This window comes from Bemisia tabaci, chromosome 1 (assembly GCF_918797505.1).
Source record: "Bemisia tabaci chromosome 1, PGI_BMITA_v3".
In the NCBI taxonomy this organism is placed as follows: Eukaryota; Metazoa; Arthropoda; class Insecta; order Hemiptera; family Aleyrodidae; genus Bemisia; species Bemisia tabaci.
The window spans coordinates 56,631,452-56,648,786 of NC_092793.1; the positions used below are offsets into that span (position 1 = coordinate 56,631,452).

At 37.2% G+C, this 17,335-nt stretch overlaps 1 protein-coding gene across 3 annotated transcripts in view; it reads left to right on the plus strand.

Moving 5' to 3' along the window:
* Nucleotides 1-17,335, plus strand: part of Rbp6 (RNA-binding protein 6) — a 243,401-nt gene that overhangs the window by 204,101 nt on the left and 21,965 nt on the right. For all 3 annotated transcript variants that reach the window (XM_019060155.2, XM_019060156.2, XM_019060157.2), the window contains 2 exons: nucleotides 11,562-11,597; nucleotides 12,797-12,886. In XM_019060155.2, the coding sequence (XP_018915700.1) occupies nucleotides 11,562-11,597; nucleotides 12,797-12,886 (126 nt within the window). The remainder of the gene's footprint in view (nucleotides 1-11,561; nucleotides 11,598-12,796; nucleotides 12,887-17,335) is intronic.

Sequence of the window (17,335 nt, forward strand, 5' to 3'; positions counted from 1 at the left end):
TTAATTTACAAGTGTCCCTCAAACGTTTTATCCATTTACATGGATATCGTTTCAATTTATTCTCTCTAGCTACTTGAGCTCTGTATCTCGTAAATATATGAGTAAAATTAAATTATTTAAATATCAAAAAATGGGGACGCTAGGCAGAAAAAAGAAATGCATACGCTACGTTTCAATGCCGACGAGTTCCTCTATGAATTGGAAAAATGAAATAAAAAGTTCACAACTAGTGCCTATGAGTTGGCATGTGGAAAACGGGGAGTCCTGACGCACGACGTCATCATGGGTTGGGATCAATAATAATTGTGGCACGTGAGAATGGAAAAGCAAAACCTAAAATCAAAAGTTTTTTCATATCCAAGTAATATGTTAACAAAAAGGCCCGAAAATAATTAATAATAATGAAGAAAGTGAATGAGGGAAAAAAATATAATTATTCGTAAATAAAATTTTAAAACAGAAGTAAATACCACACTTGAGTTTAAAAAAAATACGTCACAGCATTAAGTAATTTTTCCTCGAGATTTCTGAACATTACAGAAAAATCGTGATATTATTTTCGTGGGCGGTCAATAGCAAAAATTCCTTGTTCTCACGTTCAGTAATACTTTTTAAACTTTGTCCGCCATTAAGTACCCTCACATAACTTTTTTTGAAATACGTTTGTCTTTGCTCCCCTTAACGTTTCACCTTCTTAAAGTTTTATCCTAATTATCATAACCTTCCCGGAGGTCTGTCATGCTATACGGTGACCGGAAAACAAAATGTTGAATACGCAACCTCTCGTAAACTTACTACTATACATAGTTTTACAAAGCACGCTTTTTCTTGGAATCCTCGCTGCCTTCTCTCACTTTTCCTTACACCGCATTAATAAAAGCGCTTTATTTGGTCAGTATATTGTCTGTAAAGTTCGTTCAATTTTCTTGGTACATAAAATACATTTTACTCATCTAATCAAGTATACCGTTGTAAATAGCACTTAAAGTTTAAGCCTGCATTGCTCCATATCATTTACGCCCGTATCCTTTCGTATCTTGAATCCAAAATATACCGAATTGTGTAAGTCGCGTATCCCGTTACGGTTCGGAATCGACAAAGTTTATCTGTGACCGTTGTTCCACGTCAAAGACATATTGTGTGTGTGTGTAAATATCGACGGTAGCGTGATCCAGCGAAGCTACCCTATCTGTTAAATATTCTTCGAGTAGAAGTACCTACGCCCAAAGACAATTTATGACGGCTCAATTCACGAGTTATGGCATCTTCGCAACCTGTGAAGTTGAAGGATTCGGAAAGCTAGTCTTCTCAGCGAGACTGAAATTTTTTGTTGAGGTTGTGACATGAATGAACGTTTCCGCTTGCATTCTGCAATGTTTGAACTCTGGTTGTTAGTGAAGTTTTGCTCATTTATGATCTCTCTATGTTTTGCTCTCTCTATCTCTACCATCTTGCTTCTTTCAAAACAAAACGTACAAAATGCAGACGATTCCTCTAGTTGAATACTCGGATAATGTCTGCATTGAAGGTTACGAATACCAAAAACAACCGATGGGATTATTCGTCCGTAAGTTTACATCTTATTTTGAGCAACTCGTATCTTTCTGCATTTTTCTTTTCTCGTTTTTGTTTTCAAGACTGAGGTGTAACGTTTTGATTGGTGTACTTAAACTTTGCGGCGAGTTATGGTATTTCATAATTTTTAAATTTTTGTTGTTTTTAACTTTTGTTGTTGGAATTTTCGAGCTTCAGATAATTATAATAAATTACATAGTCAAATAGAATAGTAGTAGTGGTAAATTAAAAAGTGGGTGATAATACTGTAACTTAAATTGTATGTATTCCTAATATTTTAGTTTCAAATTCCAGCCATGCCAATAACCACTGTCGTGAGTCATCGATGCTAGTTTGGTTTGTTCAGAAAATTCAATCGAACTTTCAATAGTTTGTTATTATCTCATTTACCATAGTTAGTGTGCATCCTGTTTTACTAGACTTCGTTTAGATTAGGTCGTAATTAATTTTACGTTTTTTATAGACCTTGAACTAAATTTCTTGAGCACAAAGCCGAGGTCATTTAGGGTGAAAAAACTTTGCAACCTACATTTCCGATGAGCATGGAATCCTCGTAAAAGTAACCAATCTTTATTTGCTTGTAAAGTTACACCCCAACAGCCTCAAAACGAAATCCTGAAAATAAAGTGTTTTGGGTAATTTCTCAGGAAATAAATCAGGTTCAGAACTACGAGACCCACACGCGGTTCTCATGAGAAAATCCCCCCCCCCCCCCAATTAAATCTAATGACATATTAATATGTTGCTTATAGTTAGTCACTCTGATCAAAAGCTCTCACGGGCAGTAAAAGATCCTATGTACTTTTTTAAAGATTTTTGTCGTTTTATACGCGTGAATTGAGGTTTTGCGAGCTCTCGCTGGAAGCCGAACCGTTTTTTGGTTTTACCTCTGAAGCTTTGGCACGAAAACGATTTTGAAGAATATAATTTGATATTTGGAAACGTAACTCTACAAGTAACCAAATGCGAAGCCTTTCTACCGAAAGGATGATTTAAAAAAAGGGAAACTTCCGAATGGTGCAACGCTGAGAGACATGCTTACTTTCGATGAATAGGAATTTTTCACTGAGAAACCAACAGAGCCTCATTTTAAGTGGCAAGTAAGATCCTTGAAGCATTTTTTCCAGAATAAACGCATTCAACCTCAAATTTCCATTGAGATACCTGTATTTCTTCAAGAGATATGATTTTGCCTTTGATAAGCTCCTCGGAATCACCAATTAGTATACGAATCCAAAAGACGGAATCATCGTTTATTAACGACGAGGGGATCTTTAGACCTGAAACTTGACAAGATTTCATAACCTACTGCCATAATGAAGCCGAAAAATGTCATGCTAAGTTAAGAAGGTGGATAGTATGAGCTAGGATGAATTACTACAGAACTACCCTTTTCATACGCTTTGCTTGACCTTAATTTACAATTTGATCAATTGTGAATAATTATTAAATATTGCACAGAAACCTCCTCATAAAAAGTTGCATTGCATTTTTAGAATTCCTCGCGGTGTGAAGAATTATTGACGACTCATATAGCTGCTCACTATTACCTCCGCGCTATCACTCAATCGGAGATTTCCTACTTATCATATCAAAGTGAATATTCATGCACTAGCATATGATCTTTGATCTAATTGTGAGTGATATTCTTCGAGTGAATCGTTATTTTTAAAGCTTTGATTCCGCTTAGTCTTTACATATTCAGCCTTGATTAGTCCATCATTTATACGAGGATTTCATAATCTGAATGGAGTGAATAGGTCGTGTCGAGGGATTCGTACACTAGATGAATACGAAGGGACGCTTTATAGTTGTTTTCACAGGTTAACATTGAGCCGAGCTTGCGAATTGGACTACATTTTGCAATTGGAAACTACCATTTCTGGCTATCCGTAAAAACACTTATACCCATAGATAGACTAATGGTACAAACATACATATACGTTCTTTTTAAACTGATTATTAGTAAGAAAGAAGTTCCTAATCACAAAATGCAGTCCAATAAATTAGTTACCGGCCTCAGCCCTGAAACCTTTTATCAAAACATAACATTACATAACATTATAATAGCATTAACACGAGAAGGATAGGAATACGGCCGGTATACGGATATACCGGCAAATAGGTTCTAGACAGCCGAAACAAAACTAGTACCGATAAGAATTATTCCCAAAGTTTGATTTTTTAGCACTGCTCTTGAGGTATGTCGTTTCACATTGGTGTAGTAAAATCATACAATCAAGGGATTCTTCATAGCTCACCAAAAGTAGTGGTAAAACTCACCGAGACGGAGACGTTTTAATTCCGATGAAGTAGTTTAATCAACATACATGTCGTTTTCATCACCTTGAATCATTGAGTTTTTTGGAATTATTTCGTTGAATTATTCCTTCAAACGTTGGGGATTGGAACTTACATTAGTTCTGTCTTACTCTAGCGACTAATTGTATTACATTAGTGTCATTAAGTTACACTCCCTGTACCAGTAGATTATAGTTTAAGCGGACTAGTAAGTCATATTGTCAATTCCTCGTATGTCTTCCTTTCTTCAATAAGGAACTTTTGAATTCAGCTGCAGAGAGTAACATCCTTTCTGTTGTTCGTTTGATATTTTCTACTTCCATGTTACATTAGCGACTTATGGTCTGTTAGTGATTTTAAGTTATACCACCACCAAGTATCAGTAGGTTAGTATTAGCGGACTAGTTAGTTCAGTAGTTCATACTCGTATGTTGACCCCGCCAAGGAACTTCAGTGAAAGTAACGGCTCTTATCTAGCGTATATAACATCTGAATGGTGACTTGACCGCGGTACATCGGCGGACTTCCAGATTTTCGGACTTCTCGCTCAAAAACAGGAAGCCCGTGTCTTTTGTGTCCACTACTACCGACTGTAAACATGTATACACAGCTTTGCCCAGAGCTGATACGCAGATGACATTCAAAGCAGACGAGTTTTTACAAACCCCGAGTATAGTATGATAAGCGTTGAGAAGTGTTCAGATTAAAAAATATGCTCATTGAAATTTCGATGATAAGATTTGAAAAATCAGAACTATATTTTCAGCGAAATGAGACTGTGGAAAGTTATCTATTTTCGACGCAGCAATAAAGTAAAACCTTAAATCATAGTATTTATGTGATAATTTTGTCTGACTTTTTCGCCCCCTCGTTGATGACAGTTTTGCGATTCAATCGCAGGAGCTCCAGCTATGAAGAAAATTAGTGGCTGGTTGAAAGCAAGAAGCACTGCGCACGGGGCGAGCGCTTAAAATACTTTTTCATTACCTTATTTTTAAGTATGTTCCTCCTAAATATCAGAAAGAATAATCTTCATTCACACGTAGAAACCTCGACCGATACTAGGGATAGTGTTGATTGTATTCAACGGCGGCATACTCAAGCTATTAACGCGGTAATAATGCATTCAAGTAATGAAATTTGAGTAAAAATTTAAACCATGAACCTAGAATAACACAATGTTTCATTCGTAGTTAGAAAGGCTCTGAATAGCCTGTTGACGTACACCATTTATCCCGTAGCTAGGTACTCAAGTATCAAATTTATTAACATTTAGAATTTAAATTTTCTCTAACTTATTTCAATACTAACATAGTGTTCTCGTATCCCTTTGCCTTGATAATGTTGATCTTTTTGTTTATTCCCTATATCGTAGTTTCCTCTTGGAATTCGGGTCTATAATTTGAACATTATTTTTTTAGTCAACTTATATCTTTAGATTTTCCCAAAATTGTTCCCAATATTTCAATTTGTATCTCAATCGTTTAGAATATTATGGGAGCTTTTTTCCCATTTCTTCCTCGTTTTTTTTTCATATTTTACGCACCTCTCCATTTGAATACAACTTCAGAGGAGTGATGTTCTATTTTGGATCAAAACTGTGAATAAGCTTATCTGATTTCTTCATCCCAAAATTAATCAGTTTCTCCACGAATTTCTCTCATATATCATGTATTTCTTAGTAATGCCCAGTGCCATTACAGTTTTTTTAAATTAATTATTATTTATTTTTTATTCAGGCGTGGGCAAAATGGGCAACTAATTTAAGTAAATAGCTTGTTTTGCCGATTTGAGGCAAAACGTATAATTTTATACTTTCACCTTATTGTGATGCAATGTTAACGTAAAACGAGTGAGGCATGAATAATTGGAACATTTGGGCTTCAATAGAACTCATAAATATGAGATACGTATATATTTCTGATCGGAAATACCTAATTATTCAAAAGAGTTCGAAATCTCGTATATTGTCATTTGTCCTCCTCTCCTAGAGTACCTAAACTTTTCAATTTTATAGCAATCCAACAATTAAAGAGTTAGTAAGTATTTACACTTGAGTGGCTCCTAATTTGTATGTGTTTTTCTACACAATTTTATACATGCAGTACCATACTAACGCATAACATACTGTTAGACTTCTTAGCTTGTAGATTTATTCTTGTTCTTGAAAGTTTGATACTAATTGTCAGGCTAATTTTAGGCGGCATAAATCATTGGTTTCCCCTCAAACTTAAGGTGATTCTATGTGATCTAGGGACGAGATTCGCCCCTACGCTGCGCTGCTATGCAGTTTGTGTCTTTGAGAAGCAATAATTATCATTACGTAGGTACAATTTAACGCAAGAAACTGATTCATAACGTGTAGCAGCATTGATACTGACCGTGAGTAGAATATAACATCAAATTTATCAAGATTTATTGTAAATTTGTACCTGAAACTACGATAACGGACGTCGTCCATTGACTCACTGAGTAAGAGTGAGTCATTATATCGCTATCTCTCTTTTACACATTGAATCAATGGGTGACATCCGTTATTGTAGTTTCAGGTATAAATGTACGATGAGTCTCAACAAATTTGATGTCATTCTACTCAGTATTAATGCTGCTACAAGTTATGGATCAGTTTCTTGCATTAACTTGTACGTAACAATACTTATTGCTTTTCAAAGACATCAACCGCGTAGCAGCGCAGCGTAGTGGCGAATCCCGTCCATAGATCGTATGGAATCACTTAAACGAGCAAATCTATTGACTGAAATGCACATGTATGAATTTAAAGGTTTCCCCATCATTATAATAGACTACTCTGAAGAAGGATTACCATTCCTGATTTTTACTGTTTTGTTCTATTTTTTTAGTAATATTTCAGGATCGTCCAGAAAATAAGTTTAACGATTTCATATCTTTTATTTTATAACATACAAAGACGACCGATGAAAAATATTAACAGCAACTTTTTAACGAGCCGCACATTATTCTTGTCTGCCCTTTCGAACCCTAAGAGAGTGAACTTTTCTGAATCTGCCCTCCTATGGAGCCTCTGTAGATTTACTCGGTGTGCTATCATCAACACATGAGCTGCTGCATCCATCGCTTATCGCAATAAAGAACTTCGTGATGATTGAATTTATTTTAAAATTTAGTAAAGGTCACTTTTTTACTGAAATATAGCAGGGTTGATAAAGTTTACTTTGATTAGTTTAGCTTGGGTGGGATGTGCGGGGATGTAGGGCGCTGACTGCAGTTTCCGAAAAAGTCGTCTTGAGCCCTCGGGTCTGAAATGTGTTTCGCATCTCTTATATTATCCTACACGTTAGGAAAACAATGCCATCAAAAATGAATTTGAAGGAAGCTGCAGCCCTCACAACACATGACACATTATTGATCACGATAAAAGCAGTTATTGATATTTTTTGGCAGAAGGACGAATAAAAAAGGGTATTCAACCGTGTAGAAGGAAAGAAGAAGGACAACTTAATGATCGGATGAAAAGTAATAAGTTATTAAGTAGTAAGATCCACCAATTTATGCAAAGTGAGCATATGAGTCTTCCAAAATTTTTGCAATACAATTTTTTCTTTATATTGCGCGTGAAGTTCAGCCATTCTCGACCTCTTGAGTAACCTATCTGCGATAAGCGAAAGATGCAGGAACTCACTCGCTCCTGATGGGTTGTGAAATTGTCGACCTGCGCATGAGAGGTATTGGCTCAAAAAAATGTATTTTTCTTGGGTTCAAGAGGAAAAAATAAATATTGTTTAGCTCGTTAAGAAGCCACGAGTAATGCCTTTCAAACGTTTTTCATTACCCTTTGTCTCTGGCATCATAGTTTAGAGCCTCGTGTGTTCAATGTTATACATGAACTACTACCATCATTCCTAAACTTAATCTCTTTTTTGTCACGCATTAGTCTTTCACCACTATATTTAATCAATCTTTGCATTTAATCAATTCTTGCTCGGCATTAATTAAATGCGTGAATTCATTGAGGCTTGTGAATAAATAATGAGCGAAAACATTTGCGTAATACCTGACCACCGATTTCTTCTGTTCTCTATAGGATGCGTAATATTTTAACTATCATAGATAGTACTTTTTCTTAAATATTTAGAGGTCATTAGTGTAGATAAACCATTAGATAGATGAATTTGAAGATAATACACAGCCTAGATCTTGAGTACTCGGTGATTTATTTTTTCTGAGGTTTTTCTCTTCAATTAGATTTACAATAAATTTAGTTCAGAGCGTTTTGCTGAAAGATATCAGTTGATAATATCACACGCGTCAGTATTGAAAGAAAATTGAGATACAGAACATTGCGCGTGAACACTTTTTTATAGTATAAATCATATCTCTTCAGAATTTTTACGTTCGAGTCTGTTTCAGTCCTCTTTGATGCATTTTTTTTGACTCTTCCTTCTGGGTTTTGAATGATGCGATTTTTTAGCTTCAGTTTTAATTTTTATTATTCTGTCGACCGGCTGAAGATAATCAGAGTTGCCGGGCGAAATGTCCCGAGCAGTGGCGAGGCGTGAAAAATCGATTATCGATATTTCCCCATTTGAAGCTATGGTAAAGAATCGATTATTAAGGTGCTCATTGCGAACAACCTCTATATCGATCCTTTTCCATAGGTTTAAATGGCAGATCAATCGATATATCGCAAAGCATGCTACGCCACTGGTCCCGAGTTGCTGATGGTATTTATAGCCTTGCTCCCAACTTTTCCTCTTCTTCACTCGCTTCTTTGAATCGCTGCATATCACTTATGCACTGTAAAGACAAACTGAGTCAGGTTTTACTAAAGTTAAACCTTGATGCCATTTAACGGTGGACCAAATGTTTCTCTACAATAGTTCCATAGTTATTTAAAAATAGATACCAGAAACACGCTAAAAAACCAAAACTAAAAAATGTATAAAGCACCTAGAAAAAATAAATTTTTAACTCTTAAGTATCGATGAACGTATCTCTATATCCTTCATATCTTCCGCAAACGCAAAATTAGAATCAAGCGGACGGGCAGATTAGAACAACCAATAACAATATTTAGTCGTACCAAACACCCGTGCACATTGCAAGTGGGACTTTTACGTTCCGCTCTCATTTATTTGCGCTCATTTTTTATTTTATTTTGTTTCATTTATTTTTCAGTTCTTTATTTGTTTTTTCATTTCCCCCTTTTCATTCATCATATTTCACCATGAACCTCTGACGTGCCTTCAGCACGTTAAACAGTCATGTTTGTTCAATAACACCTTCTGCAGTATTCAATGCCTCAGTCGAATTCCGTTATTTTTTCTTATTACGATCAAAGCCTTTTTACAATACAACGTCCGTATTCTGTTGCTGAGGAAAAGACGGCACCAACGAAGAAATGGTTTTCAGAGAAAATCAACTTCTACTTTGCCTCAATGGCATGGCGTCGTATTAACTGGTTCCATTTTTAAACTAGTTTTCTTGCGGTACTATTTCAATTTATGCCATTACTTTACTTTAGTATGCTCCCATAAATGAGCAGAGTAAAATGTTGACGTAAAATGACCTTTTTACTTTTCTCCGTACAACTTTGCTTTTTTTCTCTCTTTTTTTCAATGATTTTTTTTAGAAGAACAGCGTATTTTAAAGGTTAAAAAACGAACATTTGTACCGTAATTAACAAGAAGTTGTAAGTCAATTATTAAATCATCACAATCCTTGTGGTGTAAAATTTTTATTGACTGAGCAAAAACAGAAAATATTAGCAGTTTTGAAGTCACTTGTTGGAATGTTATAAAATTGAGGAGAATCCATTTTGAAACCTTTGTAACATGATAGATACCCCCTCTAAACCTTATTTCAATTACCTAATCTCTCCGTTTTCTGGTTTTTCACGAGGGTAGAAAATGAGTCCGTTAAAATTGGAGAACAAAATATTTTTCGGATTTTCATTTCCGTCTTTTTCATTTTTTACAGATTTCAGGCGGTCAAAATGTTGAAATATACATATTTCTGCATCGCGAGTTTTTATTTTGATGAAGTAACATTTCTATATTTGTCATATATTTATAATATTTTTTTTCTAATCACAGTATACTTACATTAAACGAGATATGTCAAGGAAAGCATTTACTCAACTCCTGTTGAAGAAGGAGTGGAATGCGTAACAGATGAAGATTTGAGCTCAATTTAAGGTCATGCTTTTGGGAATACAACTGATATTTCAGCATTTTCACGTGACTACCACTCCCTTGACATGGGCTTGCTAGTCAAAACCCAATTTCGATGCATCATTTTTATGAGTGTCGTACGCTCTCATGGAACTGAAGGCATGCATATCACTCGGGTTCTTTGAGTACTATGTAGATTGCGGGATGAGGTCTACGAGTACAGCAAATTCTACTCTGAGGTTATCCGACTGTCAAAAGATTAGTTAGGCAACTCCGCATTACACAGTGTAATGCAGGAAGCATACCTCCCCGTGATCCATAGTGCTCCTCGTTGATCGAGTTGTAAATGGACACGTATCTCCTGAATGTGTGCGCTGCGTTTAAGCCACGAGTGCACGACTCTTTGCATAACCTTTTATTTGAAGGAGCAGCAAATGGTGGTGTTGAAGTAGCGGTATGCCGTCAAGTTTAACGGGCAATATTGTGCTAGTAGGGGCCAAAACTTTAAAGACCATATTGAAAGCCAATCTGTCAAGGGGACAAATTGGAACAACATTGTGATGAGAGATAATTTCATAACCCACATCATGTGGAGTCGTAGACCTTGCAATAAGCCCGGCCCATTGATATGACGAGACTGGATGTGAGGGTTGAATTAGACAGGACGAATGGTAAGAATCTGCAATTAGATGACGTCATGAAACATGTTAAGGTGGAGACGTCACCGAGAGACGTTGATCGATGACGTTATGTGAAAAGCCGAGCTTAGATTACTTTATTACTGCAACGTTGTAACATAGAGCCTGCAACTGCCACATTTATCAGATAACTAGAAAAACTTATCATAACGAACTTAACTTAAACTTTATTTAAGTAGAAATAAGGTTAAACTTGTGTAAAATGTAAGTTTAATGTTTTGATAATGTAATGGCTCAACAAAAAATTTCATTCATATGCTACATTGATGAATATAACCTAAACACTAGAAAGATGAATGAGGAATAACATGACGTCAAAGCTGGGTTTTGACTTGACGACCGGCATCGGAATGACGTGATTACGACGTCCCAGTACCGAATTCTCCGCTGTATCGCCAAGCTTATGACCTTAAATTGGGCTCAAATCCCCATTTTATCGCGACAGGGAGTTGACCCGGAAAACTTTTCAACGTTGTATAACACAAATGTTGGATGGGGAAAAAGCGAGAAACCACCCGCAGAATCAAAGAGAGAGTAGATAACAGTTTCTTACGGAATATGCTAGGCTTTGTATGTACCCTCCCCTTTTCAATAGCATGCACACCTGCATTTTTTTTTCCTCATACAGTCTGAACTCACACCTCATGTTTCAAAAGATAACGCTTCTTTCAATAAACAACTATTACCATCCAAAAAATTATATATCATCACATAGAAGAAGAAGGGGGTTAGACTATTCTCTAATTCCTTGGACAGATTTCTAATTTTGCTCCAAAGCCCTTTTTCTCTTCTCTAATTCATTTTCCTCATCTTTTTCTTTTTTCTGCTTTTTCAGATTTTATGTGGTCACTTGGCGCCGCCCTATCAGATGGTGAGTTTTCCGTATTTTTCTAGTTCTTGTCTCTTTTTTTTCAAGTTTTATTCAAGATTTCGCCTACACTGGAAAAAAACACATTGGATCTAGAGTCCAGACTCTTAAAAACATCGACAAGAAAAAATACTCTTGATTCAATCGGATTCTTGCTTAAATCAAGAACCAAGTCTCTTAATTTGAGCGGATTTCCTTTTGATTTAAGCTTAAATCTGATTGAATCAAGAGTATTTTTTCTTGTCAATGTTTTCAAGAGTCTGGACTCTAGATCCAATATGTTTTTTTCCAGTGTACTACAAAGGTATTAAGAAATTTACAAATTAATATATACTAAAGCTGAGGAATAATAACTGGTGGGTTAATTACAACCCTATTGAGGATTAGGACTCTGGGACAGGGTCCAGATTACAAAATTAGTAGCTTGTCTCATTTGATCCGATATTTTTTCGCCGCGAAGTATTGAGAGTTCGAGGAGTCCTAGAGCTGACTTTTTTCGATCTTTATTTGGCGGGAGCATATTTTGAATTTATCAGGTACCAGCAATGAACGCGAACTTCACACGGAACTCAATCACACGTGCCAATATTAGCTCGCTTAATTAACCCGATGGCGATACAAATAGAGCCATTCGGGAGGTTGAAATATTGCATCATTCATTTGGGTCAATCATTTTTATGTATTGAGCCTGGACGAATTGATTTAAGAGCCAAAAATACGATTCACCTCCAATTCGATTGATATGCCGTATTAGCTACTCGGAAATATCAAATTTTATATCAAATATCAATTCTTACTTAAAATATCAAATTTTAAGTAAATGAGCCGTAGGGATCTCTGCGGTTGGATTTCAGATTTTGTGGCAAGAAAATATCTCCGGAGCATGAGTACAATCAATTTTTAACATTACATTTTTTTTAAGACCTAGGTATTTAAAAAAGCACACACTTACCGCACGACGTAAGGAAACGGTTTCAGTCAGAGAATCTCGTCAAGCCTAAAATGCCCTTGGTTCGGAAATAGGAACGGTTGCTCAAGATGAATTCGTGGTGTTTTTCGACTGCATGGACAATTTCCTACAGCACGCAAAGTTGTGGTTAGAAAAGGACGTTCAAGAAAATTAGGAGAAAGTTTTTCGGTTAGTTACGTTAATCTCGCGATTTAATGCATAATATTCTAGTAAATGTAAACGCATGTTTCAGGTTTTCCGTCAACTGCAGCGTATGCCGCGTACACGGCTGGCCGCGCGGGATATTCTGGCTACCCCAGCTTTGGACTACCTTATCCTGCAGGTGAGTGAGCCGTTTAAAATCTTCTTCATCCACTTTGTATTACGTCACACATTGATGCTGATTATATAAAACTAATATCCGGTGGCCGCTTTGAAAGAAAATTCTATTCAAATCATTGTAAAACCGCACCATCCTCAACTAATTGATAAATTAATTACTTAATATTTGAAATAGCACGAATATCCTTAAACAACGATCAGTAATTTTTAGTGTTATTATCGGTCCCTGAAGACGTTCTTCAAGTAATTTCGTATGACTCAAGGCATTTTGAAGCTAGAACAATGGTAAGGTTTGACGCGATGATAATGATGGTTTGGGGTCGATGTATGTAAAAGACGACTTGATCCAAAGTTTGACCCTGTGCTTTATTAATCGTCATCGTAAATGCAAGAAAAAGAGGAGACTGGGTTCGATTCAACTCAGAGCATCACCAAGGAATTTCGGAGACTTACCTTGGGGTATATGGCATCTTAGAGGTTTCGGTGACTTTTGAGAGAGTGTACCCTCTGGGTGTTCGATGGGGGAAGGCTGCCAGGTAGGGCAGATAGATAGATATCTACCTGCGGACAAACTGGGGGAGGGTGGATTTTGCCCCTAGCTAGAATTGTTGTCTTCACGAGCCAAAAACCTCCCTGCAGTTGGTCCGCGGGTACGTATGTATTCTTGAAAGCTGTTTCGAGGTTGCTAACGTAAGCGTCGGCAATTTCTTACGTGTTTTTTCTTTGCGAGTAAGGGATGTTTTCTGAAAATGGAAACTTTTTACAGCAAATGCATGTTGCGCCCATTTGTTTCAGCTCGTCGGCTAAGATAGTATTTGAAATCATGGAAAGCGGAAAAAATATAATCTGCAGTTCTCTTTTATAGTCCAGGCAATCAAGCACTTTTCTGGGTAAATCATTGTGTAGAAGATCCCTTCGCGGAAACGTGTTACAATAGGCCACCAGAACAATATCAATATCAATAGTTTACCGGAATTGGCTGTCTGTTTAGGCCACCATCTCGAAAAAAAGCGGGCTGGGGAAAGGAGGAGGGGAAAAATACGCCGCCGGCGATTGGTTTTTTGCTTGAATTTTGCTTGAAATCGCGCTTTTCTCACGAAATCTCAAAAATAGGGAGTCTAAGGAAAAAAAATAGTTCGTACTAATTTAAGAGCATGAAATTTCCATTTGAACAGTGCCTCAACAGTGTCTTTTGTGAATTCGCCTTTCTTTCCTTTTCAAACTCTTTAGTGCACTTCTTTACTGGCAAAAAAATGCCTTCTCTTTACATAAAAATTTGCCTCCGATGTAAGTCTCTTTTCCGTGGGTAAAAATTTACTCGCATTAACTTCTGCTTCTTGTTTGCATTTAATTTTCGGTAGATCTTTTTGAACCTTGCTCGATACAATAACCGAGTCCCTTAGTTCCTTACCGAAAAGTGACTACCGCGAACTTCTGAGATTTTCCAAAGCGTGTAAAAAGTTTATTTATCCGTCAATAATTATGATTTAAAGTTGTTTCTCATTCTGGGGCTCTCTAGTTTATGTGCAGTGAATACCAAGAGTCTACGTTACTTGGTTTTCTTAAAAAAAGCCTAAGAGTACGACGCGCTGATTTAAAATATGCATATATAAGCAGAATCAAGCGAATTGATTCGAGGATGGCTGAGCAGGTCGGCACTCTCGGAATGAGAATTTAACTCCTCCGCTTTGTTCAGAACGTTGCTTTGACAGATCTCCAAACCTCTGTTATACTTTTCAAAAGTTGGTACCCGTGCTCTGATAGTGCTGTTCATCTGACAACAATGTCAGTGTCAGCTGATAATAATATTTTTATCATATGAGGTTAATAAAAAGTTTTCAGTCAGTCTTTGACATCCTGAATAATTGTCTTGGTATTTATTTACTAATTTTACAGAATTATATTTTATTTCTTATTAAAACTAAGAAATACAGTGCAATCTGTGTAAGTGCAATCTGTGATGAGCCTCGAGACTCATTAGACCATTAGCTAAACGTGGCTCATACAGGAATCCACTTACCCCTCTCTTCCCCACGCTCCTGATCACTGCGTCGGCGCGGCGTCTCGACGAACAATAGCTAATGACGGTCGCCAAGCTAGGCCGGGATCCTCAGCTCCTCGCCCAATTACTTACGCTTCATTAACCATTTCACCGTCACGCTAGGATTCGCCCAATTTTCGAAAAAATTATTTCGCGAGTTTTTAGCAATTTTTTCCTTACTCTCCGTTGAAACACGAATTAAAAGAGGTCTCATTCATAAAAATCGGCCAAATAGAAGAGAAGTTACAGTATTCGAAATCCGAAGAAATCAACAAAACTTCTCCAAACAAAAAATAAAATGAAGGGGAAAAAAAAGAAATGTATAAATTACAATTTAATATGATTGACCTCAGAATGTGACAAGCAATTCAATTATAAAAAGGAGAAAAAATTGAGTGAAATTACAAAAAATTAGCCTCTTGCAAGGGGCTTCCTTGTATGAGTTTTGACCTGAAGACAAGTAAATCCCGTTACATTATTAAAACGAAATTGACTCCATAGTTTAATGCCTTAGTTTCTTGAATACGATTATTTTAAGCTCTCGAAAATTTATACCAGCAATTTTACCCATGGGGTGATTTCCTGAGAGCTGATAATATCACGAATTTCTCATAGAGCCCTTCAAAAATGGCTTGCTTTTTGGGCAGCCGATTCGGCCATCAAACCGGGGTTTAAATGGAAGCTGATAATAACACAAAGCTCTGAGAAAAATTTTGAGATGAGTATAGGAACGGTTTGTAAATTACGAGGAGAGGCGGGCATTCTGTTCAGCATATCGATACATAAGTATTTTCACACGTAGAATTTAATTTTCACGTCAGGGAGTCGACATATTTTGATTTTTTCGATTTTATAACGGAAAATGTATGGTTTTTCGGGATTGAAATTACTTACAATTGTTTCATGAAAAATGAATGCACCCAAAATGACTATAGCATTTTGACTTTCACATACGTGCACTCACTAAATCGATTGGTAAATTCAAAGAGTGGGTACATCGACCTGATATATCAAGTTTCTGCAATTTTTCACGGCAAATCGGTAGATTTTCGGGATGTGGATTGCTTACTTTCAATTCATGAATGATTGAATATTTTTGTCTGCACTCAGCGTAAACCATTTCATCAATTTTACCTAGCCATTCTTCAAACTTATTATTTCTCCTCTGTATCTAGAGTTTCTTTCAAATCTAATTCTGTATCATCGTTTCTAATCTCGCCAAACATACTGCGGTCGCCGCGGTCGCCGGTCGCCGGGAAAAGCATATTAGCGCCTACAAGACTGCAAGAATACTTCATGCACTGCGCTAAATACGGTGCGGTCGCCGGTTGGCGGGAAAAGTATATTGTCTACTGCCTTCAATAGTGCCGGAATACTCCACGATTTGCGCCAAACTCAGCGCGGTCGCTGACCGGAGCCAAAAGCATATCAGCGCCTACAAGAGTGCCGGAATACTTCACGCATTGCGCCAAGCGCAGTGCGGTCGCTAGTCGGCGCGAAAAGCATACGGGAAATTCTACGATAACCGTCCTATTTGACCTCCAATCCTCCAAAGAATTAAAGATTCAACTTGATTATTTTAGATCTAGGGTCTGTTGTTCATGTTTGCTCTTGCGGCTCCTTTCGCCGGAGCAACGGCTGCTGCACCCGGAACTTTCGGCCAATGAGCCCGGAACGGACGATAGCTCATGTAAATAGCCGTAAATACGAGTTTCACATTTCTTTCCGTCATAGGCAAATCCGGGGGAGGGGGGAGGGCCGAACACAGGAAGAAGAAAAAGGGAACAAAGATAGAAGGAAGACGGGTGTTTAGATTTGGTAATTTTTCATGCCAAAATGACACGAACTGCATTTAGATGCGTTAAAATTTTGAAAGTATTCTGGAGGAGGCCCCCTTTACGACCCTCCCCCATTCAAAGTGTCTTGATCCGTCCAGTGGCGTAGCTAGGAATTCTTCAAGGAGGGGGGGGGGGGGGTCCGTGACGGTAAATTTACATTATTTTGTGTACGTCCCCGATAATATTTTATTTCTGCCCTCCAAAAGTAGAAAAAAAGGTACAATTAACGAGGCTAAGGGGAGGGGGTCCAGACCCCCTGGGACCCCCCTCCCTCCCCGGTCTACGCCCTTGGATTCCGTCTATGTTTTTAGTCACTGGAAAAAAAAAACACATTGGATCTAGAGTCCAGACTCTTGAAAACATCGACAAGAAAAAATACTCTTGATTCAATCGGATTTTTGCTTAAATCAAAAGAAAATCCGCTCAAATTAAGGGGCTTGGTTCTTGATTTAAGCAAAAATCCGATTGAATCAAGAGTATTTATTCTTGTCGATGTTTTTAAGAGTCTAGACTCTAGATTCAATGTGTTTTTTTTCCAGTGTGTAATAGGACTTTTGTATGCTTTGAAGCG